This window comes from Heterocephalus glaber, unplaced genomic scaffold, assembly GCF_053883595.1.
Source record: "Heterocephalus glaber isolate CG9 unplaced genomic scaffold, H.glaber_assembly_v1.0 deba00001097, whole genome shotgun sequence".
Lineage (NCBI taxonomy): Eukaryota > Metazoa > Chordata > Mammalia > Rodentia > Bathyergidae > Heterocephalus > Heterocephalus glaber.
In genome coordinates, this window is record NW_028258191.1 from 1,415,182 (window position 1) to 1,434,118 (window position 18,937).

The following is an 18,937-nucleotide window of genomic DNA, read 5'->3' on the forward strand; positions in this document are numbered from 1 at the left end:
GGTGCCCTGGGGACAGAGCAACTGCAAGCATGAAGACGCAGGCGTGAGGAGCTCAGGTGAGTGGCAGACCAGGGGTGTGGGAGGCAGGTGCAGGAGAACTGTGTCCAAGGCTGCCCTCTGCCCTGTGCTGTGGTTCTGCAGAGGCTGTGCTATGAGCTCCTGGTGTCTGGGAGAGAGCCATGTGCAGTGATGGTGTGACTGTCCAGTGGCACAGTGCAGTGATTCTGCTTTTCTCCTTTTCTCTCCAGGTGAAAGGGCAACTGTTCCTCCCATCCCCTGAAGTAAGTATTCTTCTGCCATGAGCTAGTTCATAGAGAGCTGTTTAGATTCTCATGCATCTGCACTATGCAATCTACATACTTCTGCATCTGGGTAGGCTAGATGGTCACACTTTAGAAGCAACCATAACATTTCATTGCGTTGTAGCAGCCATAGTGCTTCCAGGGCAGACAGGGCTCACTTCAGAGAGACCCCTGTGCCAGAAGATAGACTTTCGGCCTTCTCTGAAGACTCACAGGCTCTTTTCCTCCTCAGGCACCAGTTCAGTCTCAGCACCTGTTTTGGATTTCTTTTCTTTACCGGGGATCCTCTGCATCATCCTGGGAGCCTTCCTCTTCCTGGTCCTCATCATCCTAGGGACTCAGCTACACAGATAGAGAGCTGAGCTCCGAGGCAGGGCTTCAGGATATTGGTGATCTAGAATTTATGGGGGGAGAATGTGTTAGTCTCTTTCCCAACACTGGAAAAAACATACCTGACTCCCAGAACTTTAAAGGAGGAGGGGATGCTTTTGGCTCACAGTTTCAGTGGTGTCAGTCCATGGCTGGCTGGCTCCAAGTCAGAAATTGCATGGTGGAACATCATGGCAGAGGGGAGCTGTGTGCCGTAAAGGCCACAAAGCAAAGAAGGAGGGGAACTGGTGAGGGAGATCTCTCCAAAGGCATGCCTCCTGCCCCTTCCATCCAGGACCCATTTTCTCACAGCCCCGACAGCATGAACTCTTCAGTGCATTCATGAATACAGTGCCCCATGATCCAAACACATGAGAGTTTTGGGAGCCATTTTTTATCTAAGCCATAAATGCCTGGAAATTGAATAACACCCTCCTGAACAACCAATGAGTCACAGAGGAAATTAAAGAAGAAATTAGACAGTTTATACAAGTAAATGATAATGCCAGTACAACATATAGGAATCTATGGGACACAATGAAAGCAGTTCTACAAGGAAAATTCATAGCAGTGAATGCCCATATTAGGAAAACAGAGAGAACTCAGGTAAATAACCTAATGCAGAACCTCCAACTCATAGAAAAAGAAGAGCAAAACAAACCCAAAGCTCCCACAGGGGAAGAAATTATAAAGATCAGAACAGAAGTCAATGCAATGGAGCTAAGAGAACAATACAAAATATCAATGAATCGAAGAGTTGATTTTTCAAAAGAATAAATAAAATCGATAAACCCTTAGCCAACCTTATTTAAAAAAAGGGAAAAAACAGCTCAAATCCATGCAATTAGGAACAAAAAAGGTGAAGCCACAACAGATGGAGCAGAAATCCAGAGGACCATCAATACCTACTTTGAGAACCTGTACTCTCATAAAACGGAAAACAGAAGAAATGGACAGATTTCTAGATATGTATGAATTACCAAAGTTGGATGAAAAAGATAATTCTAAACACCCCAAATATAATCAGTGAAATTGAAAATGTAATTAAAAATTTACCAACAAAGAAGCACAGGTCCTGTTGGCTTCACTGCTGAATTCAACAAGACATTTATAGAAGAACTATTATCACTACTCTTTTAACTTTTCAATGAAATTGAAAGGGAAGCAATACTCCCAAATTCATTCCTGGAAGCAAGTGTTGCTTTGATTCCAAAAGCAGACAAAGACCCAACCAAAAAAGAGAAGGCCAATCTCCCTAATGAACATAGATGCAAAAATCCTTAATAAGATACTGGCAAACAGAATACAGAGGGTCATCAAGAAGATCATACACCCTGACCAAGTTGGATTTATCCCAGGGATGCAAGTATGGTTCAACATATGTAAATCAATAAATGTAATACACTATATCAATAGAGCCAGTGACAAAAACCATATGATCACCTCAATAGATGCAGAAAAAGCATTTGACAAAATTCAACACCCATTCATGATAAAAACTCTGCAGAAAATTGGAATAGAGTGTCTTTATCACAACTTGGTAAAGGCTATCTATGAAAAACCAAAAGCCAACATCATACTAATTGGTCAAAAACTGAAAACCTTCATGCTAAAATCTGGAACAAGACAAGGATGTTCACTATCACCACTCCTGTTCAATATAGTCTTGGAAACATTAGCCACTGTAATTAGAAGAGAGAAAGAAATAAAAGGAATAAAGATGGTAAAAGAAGAAGTTAAATTGTCATTATTTGCTGATGATATGATACTCTAAATTGGTGACCTAAAAACTCCACTAAAAGACTTCTAGGCTTAATTGACAGATTCAGTAAAGTAGCTGGATATAAGGTCAACACTCAAAAAACGATAGCCTTCTTATACACAAATAGCAGACTCACTGAGAGAAATTAGGGAAACAAATCCTTTTACAATAGCATCCCCCCCTCAAAAAAAAGAAATATCTAGGAATCAATCTAACAAAGGAAGCAAAAGAACTCTACACTGAAAAGTACAGCACCCTGAAAAAGGAGATCAAGGAGGATATAAGAAAATGGAAAGACATCACTTGTTCCTGGGTGGAAGAATCAATATAGTGAAAATGGCCATACTTCCAAAACTACTATATAGATTTAATGCAATGCCGATTGAAATTCCAACAATACACTTCACAGAGCTCGAGAAAACAATCCAAAAATTTATTTGGAAGCAGAAGAGACCTAGAATAGCAAAAGCAATTCTAGACAACAGAGAGATGGCAGTGGGTACCACAATCCCCAGCTTGAAACTATACTGCAAAGCCACTGTGATAAAAACAGCATGGTACTGGCAAAGAAACAGACCCAAGGAACAGTGGAATACATTAGAAGATGCAGAAATAACTCCAGACATACTCAAGTAACTCATCTTTGACAAACAAGCAAACCATCCTCACCAGAGGAAAGATTGCCTTTTTAAAATATGGTGTTGGAAAAACTGGATTGCAACATGCAAAGATTAAAACTAGACCCTTATAATTTACCATGCGCTAAACTAAATTGAAGTGGAGTAAAGATCTAAGTATTAAAACAGAAACACTAAACTTGCCGAAACATAAGTTAGGTAAAACTCTCAAAGACATTGGCATAGGAAAAAACTTTTTGAACAAATCCTCAGTAGCATGGGAACTAGCACAAAGAATCAACAACTGGGATGTCATCTTATTAAAAAGCTTCTGTACTGCCAGAGAAACCACCAACAGAGCTAAGAGACAACCTACAATGTGGGAAAAATTTTTTACCAGCTGCTCCCTTGACAAAGTTCTACTATCTAGAATGTATCAAGAACTGAAAAAAATGAGACCCCTCAAATATAAAGATCCAATTCAAAAATGGGCATCTAAAATGAACAGACATTTTTCAGACAAAGAAGGAAAAGCAGCAAATAAACATATGGAAAAATGTTCAACATCCCTGGTCATTGAAGAGATGCAAATGAAAATAATGCTGAGATTCCACCTCACCCAAGAAAGAATGGCTGCTATCAAGAAATCAACTAATAACAAATACTGGCAGGGTTGTGGGGAGAAAGGAACCCTTCTTCTTTGTTGGTGGGCGTGTTGACTGGTGCAAACACTGTGGAAATCAATATGGAGATACCTCAAACAACTAGGCTTGTAAGTCCCCTTTGATCCAGCTATTCCTCTGCTGGGTATGTTCCCCAAAGAATTAAAAGAATCAAACCACAGTGATATTTCCTCACCGATGTTTATAGTGCCATAGCATGTACTAGCTAAAACTTGGAAATAGTCCAATGCCGATCAACTGAAGACTGGATAAAGAAGATGTGAGTTTTTTTTTTAATAAAATGGAGTACTACTCAGCCATAAAGAATGAGAAAGTAGAGACATTTATAGCTAAGTGGATGCACATTGAGGCCATCCTCTTAAATGAAATAAATAGGACACTCATGTATAAATACTGAATAGTTTCTCTGGTGTGAAAAACAAAGTGTAAATAAGGATCAAAATGTACAATTGATATTGTGAAATAGGAAAAAATGGTCTAAGTGACTAGGGGAAGTGGAATGGGTAGGGGAAAGGAAAGAAGAGAAAAGAAAAAATATGAGAAAAGGAAAAAAATGGAAACAAATTATTTGTAAATAGGGAAGGCAGGAGGGGGTGAAGGGAGGGCTGGGGAATGAAGAAAAAATAAGAACCAAAATACATCATGTAAAGGTTCAAGATCCCAGTTATGAATGTAAGTATACCTAAAATATACCAATAAATAAACTTAATTTTAGAAAGTCATGACAATGATAAATCAATACATATCAGTTATGACCATCAATGTTAATGGTCGCAAGTCACCAATCAAAAGAAGTAGATTGGCAGAATGGGTCAAGAAGCAAGAACCAAGAATATGCTACATACAAAAAACACACTGAATTCAAAAAGAAAGTCATAGACTGAAAGTTAAAGGGTGGAAAACAATACTCCATGTGACAGGAACCCGAAAAAAAGCAGGAGTAGCTATCCTCTTTGCAGAGCAAGTGGATTTCAAACCAACAGTGACTAAGAGAGACAAAAAAGGACACTACATCCTTGTAGAGGGAACAATCCAAGAGGAAGAGATGACAATTATAAATATCTATGCACCAAACACTAGTGTGCCCAACTATATAAAACAAATACTAACAGACATGAAAAATCAAATCAGCACTAATACAGTATTAGTGGGGGAACTCCATACCCTACTGTCACAAATAGACAGATCAACTAGACAAAATATAAGCAAGAATTCAATCAAACTCTTGAGCAAATGAATTTAACAGATGTTTACAGAGTGTTCAACCCCACAAAATCAGAATACACATTCTTTTTAGCTGCACATGGGTCGCTCTGCAAAATAGACCACATACTTGCTCACAGAACATGTTTAAGTACGTTCAAAGGAATTGCAGTTATCCTCTGTATATTTTCAGACCATAGCGCAATGAAATTGGTGATCAATAGCAAAAGAAACCACAAGAATTTCATAAACACATGGAAATTGAACAACACATCTAAATAAGCCATGGGTTACAGAGGAAATTAAAAAAGAAATCAGTTCCTACAATTAAATGACAATGACAAGACAACATATTGGAATCCATGGGACACAGTGAAAGCAGTCTTATGAGGGAAATTCACAGCAGTGAATACTCATATTAGGAAAACAGAGCAAGCCCAATTAAACAACCTGTTGTTGCACCTCAAGCTTCTAGAAAAAGATTGGCAGGACAAACGCAAAGATCATATAAGGCAGGGAATTATAAAGATCAGAGCAAAAATCAATTGAATGGAGACTAAGAGAATGATACAAAAAATCAACGAAGCAAAGAGTTGGTTCTTTGAAAGAATATACAAAATTGAAAAAAATCTTAGCCAAACATATCAGCAAAAGGAAATAAAAGGCCCAAATCTGTGCAATTAGTAATGAAAAGGGTGAAATTACAATGGACCCAGCAGGAATCCTGATGATCATCAATACTTACTTTGAGAACCTATACGCCAATAAGATGGAAAGCATAGAAGAAATGGACAGATTCCTAGATGCATATGAATTACCAAAGTTGAAATAAGAAGACCTAGAAATCCTAAAAAACTCAATATCCATCAATGAAATTGAAAACATAATTAAAAACTTGCCAACTAAGAAAAGCCCAGGTCCTGATGGCTTCACTGCTGAAAACTATAAGACATTTAGAGAGGAACTACTGCCACTACTGTTTAAACTCTTCAATGAAATTGAAAGGGATGCAATACTCCTGAATTCATTCCTGGAAGCAAGCATCACGTTGATTCCCAAAGCAGAGAAAGACCCAACCAAAAAAGAGAACTATAGGCCCATCTCACTAATTAACATAGATGCAAAAATCCTCAATAAGATACTGGCAAATAGAATGCAGAAGATCATCAAGGACATCACACACCCTGACCAAGTGGGATTCATCCCAGGGATGTAGGAATGGTTCAACATACCCAAATCAATCAATGTAATACACTATATCAAGAGAGGCAAGGACAAAAACCATATGATCATCTCAATAGATGAAGGAAAAAATTCAACAAAGTCCAACACACATTTATGATAAAAACCCAACAAAAAAATGGAATAGACTGTCTCTTCCTCAATCTGATCAAAGCCATCTATGAAAAACCAACAGCCAATATCATACTAAATGGTCAAAAAATGAATTCCTTCACACCAAAATCAGGAAGAAGACAAGGATGTCCACTATCACCACTCCTGTTCAATATAGTTCTGGAAACATTAGCCTCAGCATTTAGACAAGAGAAAGAAATAAAAGGAATAAAGATAGGAAATGAAGAAGTCAAATCATCATTATTTGCAGATGACATGATACTCTATATAGAAGACCCCAAGAACTCCACCAAAAGTCTTCTAGGCTTAATAGCCAAATTCAGTAAAGTAGCTGGATACAAGGTCAACACACAAAAATCAATAGCTTTCCTCTACACGAACAACAGAGTCACTGAGAGTGAAATAGGGCAAACAATTCCTTTTACAATAGCATCCAAAAAAATGAAATACCTAGGAATCAACCTAACAAACAAATCAAAGACCTCTTCTTTGAAAACCGTAGCACTCTGAAAAGAGAGACTAAAGAATATATCAGAAAATGGAAAGTCATCCCTTGCTCCTGGGTAGGAAGAATCAACATAGTGAAAATGGCCATACTTCCAAAACTGCTATATAGATTCAATGCAATACCCATTGAAATCCCAGCAGCATACTTCATGGATCTTGAGAAAACAATCCAAAAATTCATTTGGAACAAAAAGAGACCTAGAATAGCAAAAGCAATTATAGGAACCAGAGACATGGCAGCAGGTATCACAGCCTCCAACTTGAAACTATACTACAAAGCTACTGTGATAAAAAAAAACTGCATGGTCCTGGCAAAGCAACAGACCTGAGGACCAGTGGAATAGATTAGAAAATGCAGAGACAACTCCAGACATACTCAGCCACCTCATCTTCAACAAAGGAGTGAATCATCCGCACTGGAGGAAAGATAGCCTGTTTAATAAATGGTGCTGGAAAAACTGGGTTTCAACTTGCCAAAGATTAAAATGAGACCTATACCTCTCACCATGCACTAGACTAAATTAAAATGGATTAAAGTTATAAATATTAAAACAGAAATGCTGACCCGGCTTGAACAGAGGTTAGGTAGAACTCTTGAAGACATTGGTGTAGGAAAAGGTTTTATGAACAAAACCTCAGTTACCTGTGAACTAGCACAAACATTCAACAACTGGGATCTCATCTTATTAAAAAGCTTCTGCACAGCAAGAGAAACCACCAGCAGTGTGAAGAGACAAGCCACGATGTGGGAAAAAATTTTCGTCAGCTGTCCTTCAGAGAAAGGTCTACTATCTAGAATCTATAAAGAACTTAAAAAGATCAGACCTCCCAAATTTAAAGACCCAATCCAAAAATGGGCATCTGAAATGAACAGACATTTCTCACACGAAGAAGTAGAAATGGCAAATAAACATATGAAAAAATGCTCAGCAGCACAGGTCATTTGAGAGATGCAAATGAAAACAACACTGAGATTCCACCTCACCCCAGAAAGAATGGCTGCTATCAAGAAATCAACCAATAACAAATGCTGGCAGGGCTGTGGGTAAAGAGGAACCCTGCTCCACTGCTGGTGGGAGTGTAGACTGGTGCAAGCACTGTGGAAATCAGTATGGAGATACCTCAAAGAACTAGGACTGGAAGTCCCATTTGACCCAGCTATTCCCCTGCTGTGTATCTCCCCAAAGAATTATAAGAATCATACCAGAGTGATCTATGTGCATCCATGTTCGTAGCAGCATAATTTGTAATAGCTAAAACTTGGAAACAGCCCAATTGCCCATCAACTGAGACTGGTAAAGAAAATGTGGTTTTTTAAATAAAATGGAGTACTACTAAACCATAAAATATGAGAAATTAGAGACATTTATGGCTAAATGGATGCACATTGAAGCAATACCCTTAAATGAAATAAATAGGAAACACATGTGTAAATACCGAATAGTTTCTTTAGTGTGAGAAACTGAAAGTGTAAATGAGGACTAAAAGGTATAATAGATAACGTGAAATAGGAAGAAAGGGGGCAAAGGGGAAGTGGAAGTGGGAGGGTAAGGGAAAGGAAAGAAGGGAATAGAATTAATATGAGAAAATGAAAAAATGGAAACAAAGTCTTTGTAAATACGGTGGGATGGAGGGGTCGAAGGGAGGGCAGGGGAATGGGGAAAAAAAAAAAAAACGAACCAAGAAAGATTATGTGAAGGTTCAAATTTCCGATGATGAATGTCATTATATTGTATACCTAAAATGTACCAATAAAATTAATTTTTAAAAAAGGGTTCAGAGGGCTGGGGATTTAGCTCAGTGGTTCCGCAGCCTGCTCCGCAAGTTCAAGGACCCGAGTTCGATCCCTGGTACCAAAAAAAAAAAAAAAAAAAATGGTTCAGAAACAGTCCTCATCCTTTTGGGCAAGTGATTTTCTACAACTTGGCGTGTTTTGAATTTTCCCAGTCTTGCAATATATCAGTGATATACTGTTATATACCCTGTTAAAAGAGCTCTCTAAACAGGCCACCCTGCACTGCTAAATTTTCTAGCAAACAGAGGTTATATAAGGTCTTCAAGGTCTAAGGCACTGAAGTCTTGAGGTCAAATACTTCGGCCTTATCATAGCTACAGAACCTGAAGGCTGGGGAAAAAGGAAATTAAATTAATACTTTCCTTCCCACAGCCCAAAACCCTAAAACAGCCAAGGGGATTCCTAGGAATTAAAGGCTTTTGTTGCCTTTAGATAGCAGGGTATGGTGAGATCACAGAATCCCTCTATCATCTTGTAATGAAAGACGAAAAGGCAGATACCCATACTTTCACCTGAGAACCTGATTCCCAAAATGCATTCCAAAAACTTAAACAAGCCCTTCTAGATGCCCCATCACTGAGTGTCCTGACAGGACACTGTTTCCATCTATATGTTGGTGAGGGGGCATGTCTTTGGGAGTGCTTTTACAGGACTGAGGATCTGCTTAACTGCCTGTAGGGTAACTGAGTCATAAATTACGCACTGTAGCAAAGGGATGGCTTGCATGCTGCCATAGCTTTCCTGGTACAGAGGCATCCAAACTGACTTTAGCCTCAGATCTCACTATATATACACCACCCAATGTGGCAGGACTTCTTTCTTTCAACGGGAGCCTCTGGCTATCTGGGAACCAACTTCTTAAACACTAGACTCTACTTCTAAAAGGACCAGCTTCAACTAAAGACATGTTCCTCCTTAAACCCTGCCACCTTTCTAGCAATAAAAGAGGAAATTGAGTTTGAAAGACATGACTGCAAACAGGTAATTATCTATACATATGTAGCCAGAAAAGACTTATAGACACACCTCTTGCTGATCCTGATTTGACCCTTTTCTGTGATGGCAGTTCCTTCACAGAAAACAAGACAAAAAAGGCAGTCAGTTATTCTCAGAATGTGTTAGAACAGAAACTTACCAAGGACACCCTGCCCCATCTCTTTGTACTTTCCCTCCTTATGTCTTAAATAAAGTGACAGGCAGGCCGCAGTGGTCTCCGCTCAGCAGATGGGGAAGCCCCACTGGGTCCCGCTTTAATTCTCTTTTGTTTTCTGCATCTTCCATCTCCGTGCTCAGACCTTGGACCCCTGCATGCCATGGCAACACTCCACCGAAATCGTCTCAGTATCCTCAGCGGCTATACTTGTACTCTTACCGATTGATCGTAGCTTTGACCCACATTGTACCTACCTCGTGATTTTGCTGTATAAAACTTTCTTTGAGAAGTGGGCTCATTGGCAACCTACTTTCAGGTCCTCTCCTATCTCTCAGGAGCTATCTCTCTCCATAAATTTCTCCTACTCTTAACCTCCATTGTTTCTTAAAATTCATTCTTTGATTTTGTGGAAAACAATCTCGACAGATCTGACATCTAGCAAGTTGAATGTTACATTATTTCCCCTGTATCAAAAGGACAACTGTACTCTTAAGGCAAGTACTTAATTAATGAAATAAGCTGGGCAAAAATATATACCTGAGGGCTTAATAAATAAATTATGGATACAGGTCTGGCAGATACAGGTGTGATACAGTGGTTTAATAAAATTTAATGTTATATTAGCAAAATTAATAAAAATAAAGAGCATGTGAAAGAAAAAAACCTACTATTTCTGTCCCAATAAGACCACATCAGTGGACTCTAAAGTTCAGATTGAGGCAACATACGTTGGGAAGCAGAATGACAAGTTAAAAATGACACAAATATGGCAGTTGAAATGATGAGAGAGTTTACAATCCTGTGAGGTGTTTCAAAATACATAATCTGGAGAAAAGCATATGGAAATGTATTTATCAGGCATTTTTACTCTCTATACTTGTGATGCCTTACTGGCCCTGGTGATACAGATGATCTTAGGAGTAGCCAATTCCTAGAGATAGTAAATACTTGTCTGAAAGCACACTTTTCAAATGCAGATCCATCAGTTCAAAACTTCTAAACTTAACCACCTCTTTCTTTCAGACTCTGGAATGCTGAGCAAATTATTCCCCTGCTCTAATTACCTGAAGACCAGGGGTAAGGCAAGTAGAGATAACCACTACCCCTCAGAACCACAGAAATTATTCAAAGCACAGGATCCTAAGCCTGCCTACCCTGCCTTTCCTTACTTTTACTATAGAAACAACAACAAAGGCTGTTGCCCACATTTCCCTTTTTCCTTCAGCTCCCTAGTCAACATTGGTGCTTCTCATTGTAGCCTTCCGTGATATGCTATGCCTCTTCCCCCTTCTGAACTATGAATAGCAAACTACTTCTTCAGTGTCCTCTCCTAATCTGTTGGGTTCCCATACCCACATATTAGCAAAACCTACATTTTAAGACCATGCTTGATAAAATGTTAAGATATGAAGGAATATTTATTTTCACCTAACAGTTATTTATTGAGCAACTACTGGATGTCCAGCACCATTCCATGCAAAGAATCTAAATTATTTAGTTTAGAACACTACTGCTTAAATGTATATGCCTGCACTTTTTTCTTGTATTGTTTCCTTTTTGAATACACTGATTCCGTTCTTTCTCATTTTAATTTTGACTAAGCATATTTGGGTGATGTTGTGGCTTGTATCCAGAGGTCCCCCAAAGCTCATAGGTAGGGCTTTTTATGGAGCTGGATGGATCCAGAGCATGTGATATTGGGATTAAGGGTGTGTAATACTAAATTAATCCACTGATTAGGATTATCATAATCCTGGGCATGGATAACCCAAACGGATTGCAGCCTGGATGAGATAAAAGGGAAAAGGAGGCTTCTTTCACTGCTGCTTCTACGGCTTGCTTCTTGCTGCCTCCTTTCTCTTCTGTGATGCCCTTCTGCTATCCTGCCTTGGAATGAGCCAACTATGGATTGAAACCTCTACAATCTATTTGTGAGCCAAAATAAACCTCTGCTCCTTTAGCCTTGGGTGTCAGGTATTGTGTCTCAGTGACCAAAAAAGTATTTACCAACCAGCACGTCATTACACGACTAATCAGAACTACTGCCAGCTAAAGGTAGCAGCTATAGGTAACTATAGGTACAGCTGGAGGTACCTAGCTATAGGTAGTAGGTGCTGGAGATGTTTTCTGGGCCAGGCCCATTTAGTTGTTAAGTAGTTGCAAGGTTTGGGACATCATAGGAGAAGATGTGGCAGTGAGGTTAGGGAGAATAGTAGTATAACAGTTCATATTGTAACAACTTGGATTACCATACCAGTACTATTTAAGATGAATATGAGACTTGATCATATATCTGTTAGTCTTCTCATTCATCTCTTGTCCTGTTCAAGCTTCCTCAGCCATTCATTTTATGAAGTACATTATATACCTTGATCATCTTGCTCTGAATAATGGCCATGATCTTTCTTGTGCTGCTTGGATTATTCTAGAAGTGGTCTGTCAGCTCTGAGTGGACTCTGCATCCTGATTGGATCTACTAAGATCAGTTCTACTAAGACCATTAAAATTATACTCTATTTCACTATTAATAAAAGGGCAATATAATATACCTATTAATAAAATCCTTTACTGTAATAAAAATGATAGGATTTAGTCCTTCTCTAGCCAGCAAGTAACTAATTGAAAGATTATCACATATTCCTTAAATGAGCAAGTCTTTCAATATATTTTAAATTACTTTTTTGATACTGTAATCTTTATTTTCATATTGAAAAAGCTAATGTGTTCGCTAATCTAAAAAGTTAAATAATTGACAATAGACAATAGTTATGTAAGTGAAAATTCCAGCTAATATAAATTGAGAAGCTTTGCTAAACTTGGAAAAAGTGGAAAAAAAGACAATTATTTGAAAGAACACTGATAATGCAATCAAAAGAGCAATCTTCAAAAAGACTGTATTTTCAGGAACAGTGTTCTACTGCTACTACTTATTTTAATCATATTGTCTAAACAAAATTAAGCATCATTTGACTTGGCAAATACTTATATGACAAATATATATACTAATTATTTGATCATTAAAAATGAAATTACCACCATTTGCCAAAATTTAGGTTCAATTCTTCAATTGTGAGTGTATATTTCTGATACTTTTTTTAGGTTTAAATACACTGTTATTTTACTTTTGTAGTGGTGGTGGATACTATTATTAAAGCCAAACCATAGTCATTTCACACTATTTTGAATCATTGTTACAATTAACCCTTATTTCAGAATTGGTACCTTTCAAAAATGTCTCCTTTTAAAAAATTCACTTGAATTACTGAATTAGCCTATTTTTTTTAATTAAAAGTTTTCCATTCCACCCTTAAAGCTTCATTTCCTTTGGTAGCCACAATTATCAAATGCAAGTCTGCTTAAAGGATCTGCTTGACCTTCCCTAACAAGCCATCAGACAGAACTTTAAAGCTAAATTGAAATGGACATCAAATTCTCTTATGAGTCAAAAGTGTTCACATTGTGCAAAGACATGACAGATCAAATGTATTTGCTAATACTCAATACCAATGGCAGATGATTGGCTATATATTGGGAAAGCAAGGGCAATTGAGTTTTAGATCATAGTCTCAGATTCCCTCAGCTGGAAGGGTATTTTAAATGTCTGATCCAATCACTCATTTGAATTTGTATCCTCCATTTTTGGTTGAACACCCATTTATCCTGCAGGAATGTATGTTCTTTCAATTCTTTCATTGGGAAACATTCACATTCATTTTAAAATTCAGAGGCTCTAACGTGATGGAGAAAAGCAGGATATAACCCAATTTTAAGTATTATTAGCAGAGGTTAACGTTTGCTTCTTGCTTCTATATAGTAAGAATTGAAGCACAATTTCCTCCAGAATAGTTTCAACTGAATTAAATTACATTTTATATCTATACTGATAAATACTATTTGAGCGTGGGGAAGTTTCTCTGATTGAGTTGTCTCCAGAATCATTTTATAGACTTTGTCTGTTAGGCAAGTTTAGGGTACCCAAGGGAAAAGTTTTCCTAAGAGTTCTACCTCAAGTTCTCCATTTCCCACATATTACCAGGATTACCAGATATCCCCTTGAATTAATAAGCAGAAGAAATCTAGATTTACACCTGTGAATTCAATTGGAAACCTACTGAGGAAGCCTGAGGGACCCAATTTATGCAATATAAGAGGCCATAGATTTCTGGTCTTAATCCTACCACCAGTGAGTGTTATCATCATGAGTGTTTCACTGTACTTACTCTGATTCTCAGTATCCTCATCTATTAAAGGAGAATAAATATGCCTAAATTCAGGGTTGTTGTTAAAGGGAACAACGTAGAATATATTAAAAAACGCTTGATATTTGTCATTACATCTTTAAAGTTATTCACGATGCAGTTTTGGAACCCAAATATCTTAATGGGAAGTAAAAAAGTTAGTGAACACATATTTACAGGTTGTATAAGACTTACATTAAAAATGTCACCCCAATACAAAATAAAAATTTAGACTTAAGCATTTTATCCCTCTTACTTCTGACTTCAAACACCTCAGAAAACTGGGGAAAATCTGAAGATGGCAGTTTTATGACACTAAATATAATTAAAATTAAAATTAAAACAGCTGCTACTCATTGAGTGAAATGTGCTTATCACCATTCTTTATTTTTATGGGCCGGGGATTTAGCTCAGTGGTTTCGCCGCCTGCTGCGCAAGCTCAAGGGCCTGAGTTCGATCCCCGGTATCAAAAAAACCAAACAAACCATTCTCTATTTTTGATACTGGGGACCAAACCTTGCAAGGCAGGCATGGCACCCCTGAGCTAAATCCCTGGCCCGTCACTGTTCTTAAATGCTTTACACACATTCTGTCTCACATTATTACAGCTAGGGATGCAATCTTTTTTTTAATCTGTCCTTTACTGACAAAACCAAAAACCAAAACAACAACAGCAACAAAACCGGGTCCTATATTTGATTAAAACATGAAAAGTTTGGTCTCATTTGGGAAGATCCTTGATGACTGTGCTCTACCTCAAGCACCACACTCTGGTTTGTCAATATATAGTTAGAAAAGACATTTCTAAGAAGTCTTTGTTTGGCACTTGAATTAGGTTAAGAATTCCAAGATTTTGATCTTGAATTATTCTTTTAATTTATGATGCTTTTTAGTTAGAATTGTAAACAATGTATATAACACCTGTGCATGCCTTTTTTCACTACACACTCAAGTATTTACAACTGTTTTACATATGAATATAATATTGACATTCATTGATTTATTCACTGATTCATTCATTCAAGTAATAATACACCTATTGTTATATATACTATTCTAGTCTCAAGGTATATTAACAGTGAATGTCATGTCTTTTCTCAAACTTGCCTTGATATACTATTTTTTGAAGGCTAAGAAAACAACAGGAAAAACCTCTCTCCTCACTTCTCAGTATTTTATCTTTTACTGGTGTCATCTTTTACTGTATTTTCATAGTTTTTCTCTCACACATTCTCTTTTTTCTCTACAGATTTATGAAAGAACTACAAAGTAATTCTCTTTTCCATGGCATTTCTTGCTGATTAATAATGCTAATATCAGCAGTCTTCAATTCTGAATATAACATAATTAATGTTTGGTGCATTGAACTAGGAGTTTTAATATTGTGACAACGTTTACTCAATTTTACATCCTATTTACTATTTTTATGTATTTTTGGGAAAAGGGTGATTCTCCATCTTGAATGAGTTTGCAAATACTGTCAAAATCCTTTCATGATATGGGGATGAAGGAGCACTATTCCTGTTTTCTTGATAAAATAAAAATGCATAACAATTGTGCCTTTGAAACTACTTATTTCAGGAAGTAGACAAATTTAAAGGCAAGTATGGACCCTGATGCCATCCATAAAGAATTTCATTTTCTATATTTTTAAGAAAAATGCTGTTTATAAATTCTAACCTTTTCTTGCATAAGTTTAAATTACGTAGCATGAGGATCATCTATTTAATGTTCTTGGCTCTAACAATTGATATAGAGTGCTGATAGGAGCACCCACACTCTCTCTGATCACTGGCAAATTTTACCTTATAGTGTACTTATTACAATTTTTACTATAAATTTTCATGTCTCAAATCACAAACCTCATGCTATGAACAGTAAGCTTTTTTTCAGCCAGGGAAATGTTCCATCTGTATAACATGTAGCCTCGCAATGTCTTTCAGCTCTTTCTCCCCCATTCCCTTGCCTCCTTAAATGGAGTATTCATTACCTCATGGTCACTTTGTGGTCTCCTAGTGATAGTTTCCCCTCACCTCATCACACTCCAATTTACCCTCATACCTAAATCATATTTGCATTTCAGGTGTACCTAATCTTGTTTCCAATTAGGAACTGTTCTCTCATCACTCCCAATTTATTTTTTGGAACTGAGGACTTGGCATACTTACAATTGACACCAGGGCATGGAGTATCTAATATTGATGGAGAATTGTTTAATGTACATATTTCTGCTTCTTCAGTAGACTAGGAAGCTCTTTCCAGACAGAAGACTAGGTCTTATGAGCTTTGACCACATGTCAAGTAACTGATTCCTAGATCTTGTAAAAATCATCTTAAATTCGACCCCTCAAAACATTGAGCATAGTGATAAGCACCAAATACAAGCTTAAGAGCCACACAAGAGAAAAACTGCCCAAAATGTTCCAAATCCCAAAAGCCTTGAAGAAGTTTTCAATATAAAAACTTGCCATTTCTTTAATCAGTATACATTATTTCAATGCAATAGTTAAAGTGAGTTACTTACTAAGGTAAATTTTTTGTTGAGAATCATCTGCTCCACCAAAGATGACTCATTATGAAAGAGGTGGGGCTGCATATGACTCCACATGTGCGGAAACCACCAGAACTGATCCACAGACCCCAACAGACAGTCATCCCCTTCATCTTCCTCTTTAGTTCCTTTAGGGAAAAAATGATTATTCAGTCAATTCCAGTTGCACTTCTCTACCTGCCTGCCAATCTGTTTATCTCTCCATCACCTAATTATCTATCTATCTATCTATGTATTTATGTATCTAAGTACTGTCAGATGTGGTATTTGGAAGACACCATTTATAGTATCCTACATGCATATAAGACTTAGAACATAAAGTGTAGTAAAGGAAAATCTGTTAGGGAACAACCAGAAACTGTGACATAATTCTTTTAAAAGCTTTAAACCTGAGATACGGATACTACTGCAAGATGGAAATATATAGCCATTCCCAAGAACCTTAGAACTCTTAACTTTTAGTGCCTTTGTACAATCTGTAGTTTGGAGAGAAGAGGGGATCAGGAGAAAATGCCATTGTGGGAATATAAATACAGAAAGGGGTGTGAAATCCCAGTACTAAATCATTTTTACATGGGTTAGGTATGGAGTCATAACAAAATAATTTTATAATTTATTTGGGTCCCTCAGGGTACCATATCATTTAGAATCAGGTCAGTTATTTATTACAGTTTTCACACTGAAAATAAGCAGAAGTCTCTCGAAATTTCCCAGTTATCAGACCATTTCTGATTTCCACCTTCCTAGCAGTGAGACTGTGAGTTGCATGAACTGAGATTCTCTAGTTTATGAAGTTTCCAGTCTTAATGATTTTAAACTCTAGTCTTTGTCAGATGTAACTCCTATTTTTCACTGCATCCGTCCTGTCTTCTCTCCTTCATTCATTTTCTAGGTACTCTTTGCTCAAAGTTTATTTATCAAGACAGAACACCAGATATCAGGGTTTTTTAGAAGAGTAACTTAGGCATTTCTTGACTTTTCCTGAAGATCATTTTGAAATCTGTGATTAAAATGTTTGTATATTGGAATCATACAGGAGTTAGACAAATGATGTCTGCCCTTTGGCAGATTTATCTTAATTCACAGTAGGCATAATTGTATGTCTTTCCCCTATTCTTTGTAGCTTGTTTTGTTTGATTTCCTTTAATCCTAATTTGGGGATGTTTAAAATCAGAATTTGTTATTTTGAGAGCATGTCTCTATTGCTTATTATTTTAACTATTATGATGAAAAGCAGCTGAAATGTAGTTGTAAATTGTTGGTTTGTCCTGGGTTCTTGCTGTTCCTTAATTCCCTCACTTTGTTCTCCTTTGTCAGAAACAGAGGACAGGAGAGGAAGTGGTCAATTGCTCAATTCTTAGTACTATTTCTTAAATTCATACAAAAAGACACTTAAAAACCTTATGAAGTTACTGTAAGTTATACTTCATTTTATTCTATATCTATTTAAAAACTTATCTCTGCTGTCTTTTTTTCCCTGCTGTGATACTAAAACTATCATTGGTTGAACCTTTGCCTTGTGTTAAGTATCAGGTTAATTGCTTTACATAATTTCATTGCATCTCACAACCCCAAGAGGTAAGGCAAGAGAAGTGAGGTATTTGTGAGTGTTGGGAGAGAATCTGAGTTCAGAACTTTAATTCTAATTCTTAAAAAGCAACTCCAAATTCAGGGCCCTTAGATATCAAATGGGCCCTTACAGATTAAATGTGGAATCTAGAATAAGATCAGAATTTGCTAATTCAATATCACAGACTTTTTTGGATTACTAGTTTATTCTATAATGTAATTGGAATTTGCATATAACTGTTGCTTCACAGTGACTTGGTGAAATATACCAACTTAATGAACCTACAAATAAGGAGACTTTTTTGCCATTCAGCTTCCATAATTAAGGACTGCCAATTAAACAACAAAATTCAAGTCTTCTAATGCATATGAATTGGGCTGATTGATCTAGGGTAAGCCTGTTTTTGAAACTTAACCAGCTAAGTGATTTTGGGCTTCTATATGTTTCTATGTTCTTAACTAGAAAATAACGTAACATATTCTGTAACTTCTAGGATTCATTGAAAAGGGACAGTACATGAAAAATGTTTAGCAAAATAACTTAAGTATGGTTAGTCCTCATTAAAATGGAAATATGATTTTTATTTTTATCTCTTTCTCACAAAAGTGTTCAAATCCTTCAAAAATTAAAGTAAACCACATAAGACAAAGCTTTCTTCTGAAATAGTCTTATGACAGTGCTGCCTTTCTCCTTCCCTTTAAGAGTGAAGGAATATAGTATAAGTATAGAATTTTTAACAGCAAAAGGAATTATTCATTTTAGGAGACAGTGCCCTTAATTAAATTTTATAATATCTAAGTTTTGAAAAATTTATTATTAAATTTTATATCT

The 18,937-nt window shown here is 36.8% G+C and overlaps 1 protein-coding gene across 1 annotated transcript in view; it reads left to right on the top strand.

Annotated features, from left to right (window-relative positions):
• LOC101700055 (antigen WC1.1-like) overlaps nt 1–12,347 on the top strand; it is a 54,583-nt gene extending 42,236 nt beyond the window's left edge. The window contains 1 exon segment of the mRNA XM_087210044.1: nt 3–12,347. Coding sequence (XP_087066170.1) covers nt 3–190 — 188 coding nt within the window. The 3' untranslated portion in view covers nt 191–12,347.
• Nucleotides 12,348–18,937: the final 6,590 nt, after the last annotated feature.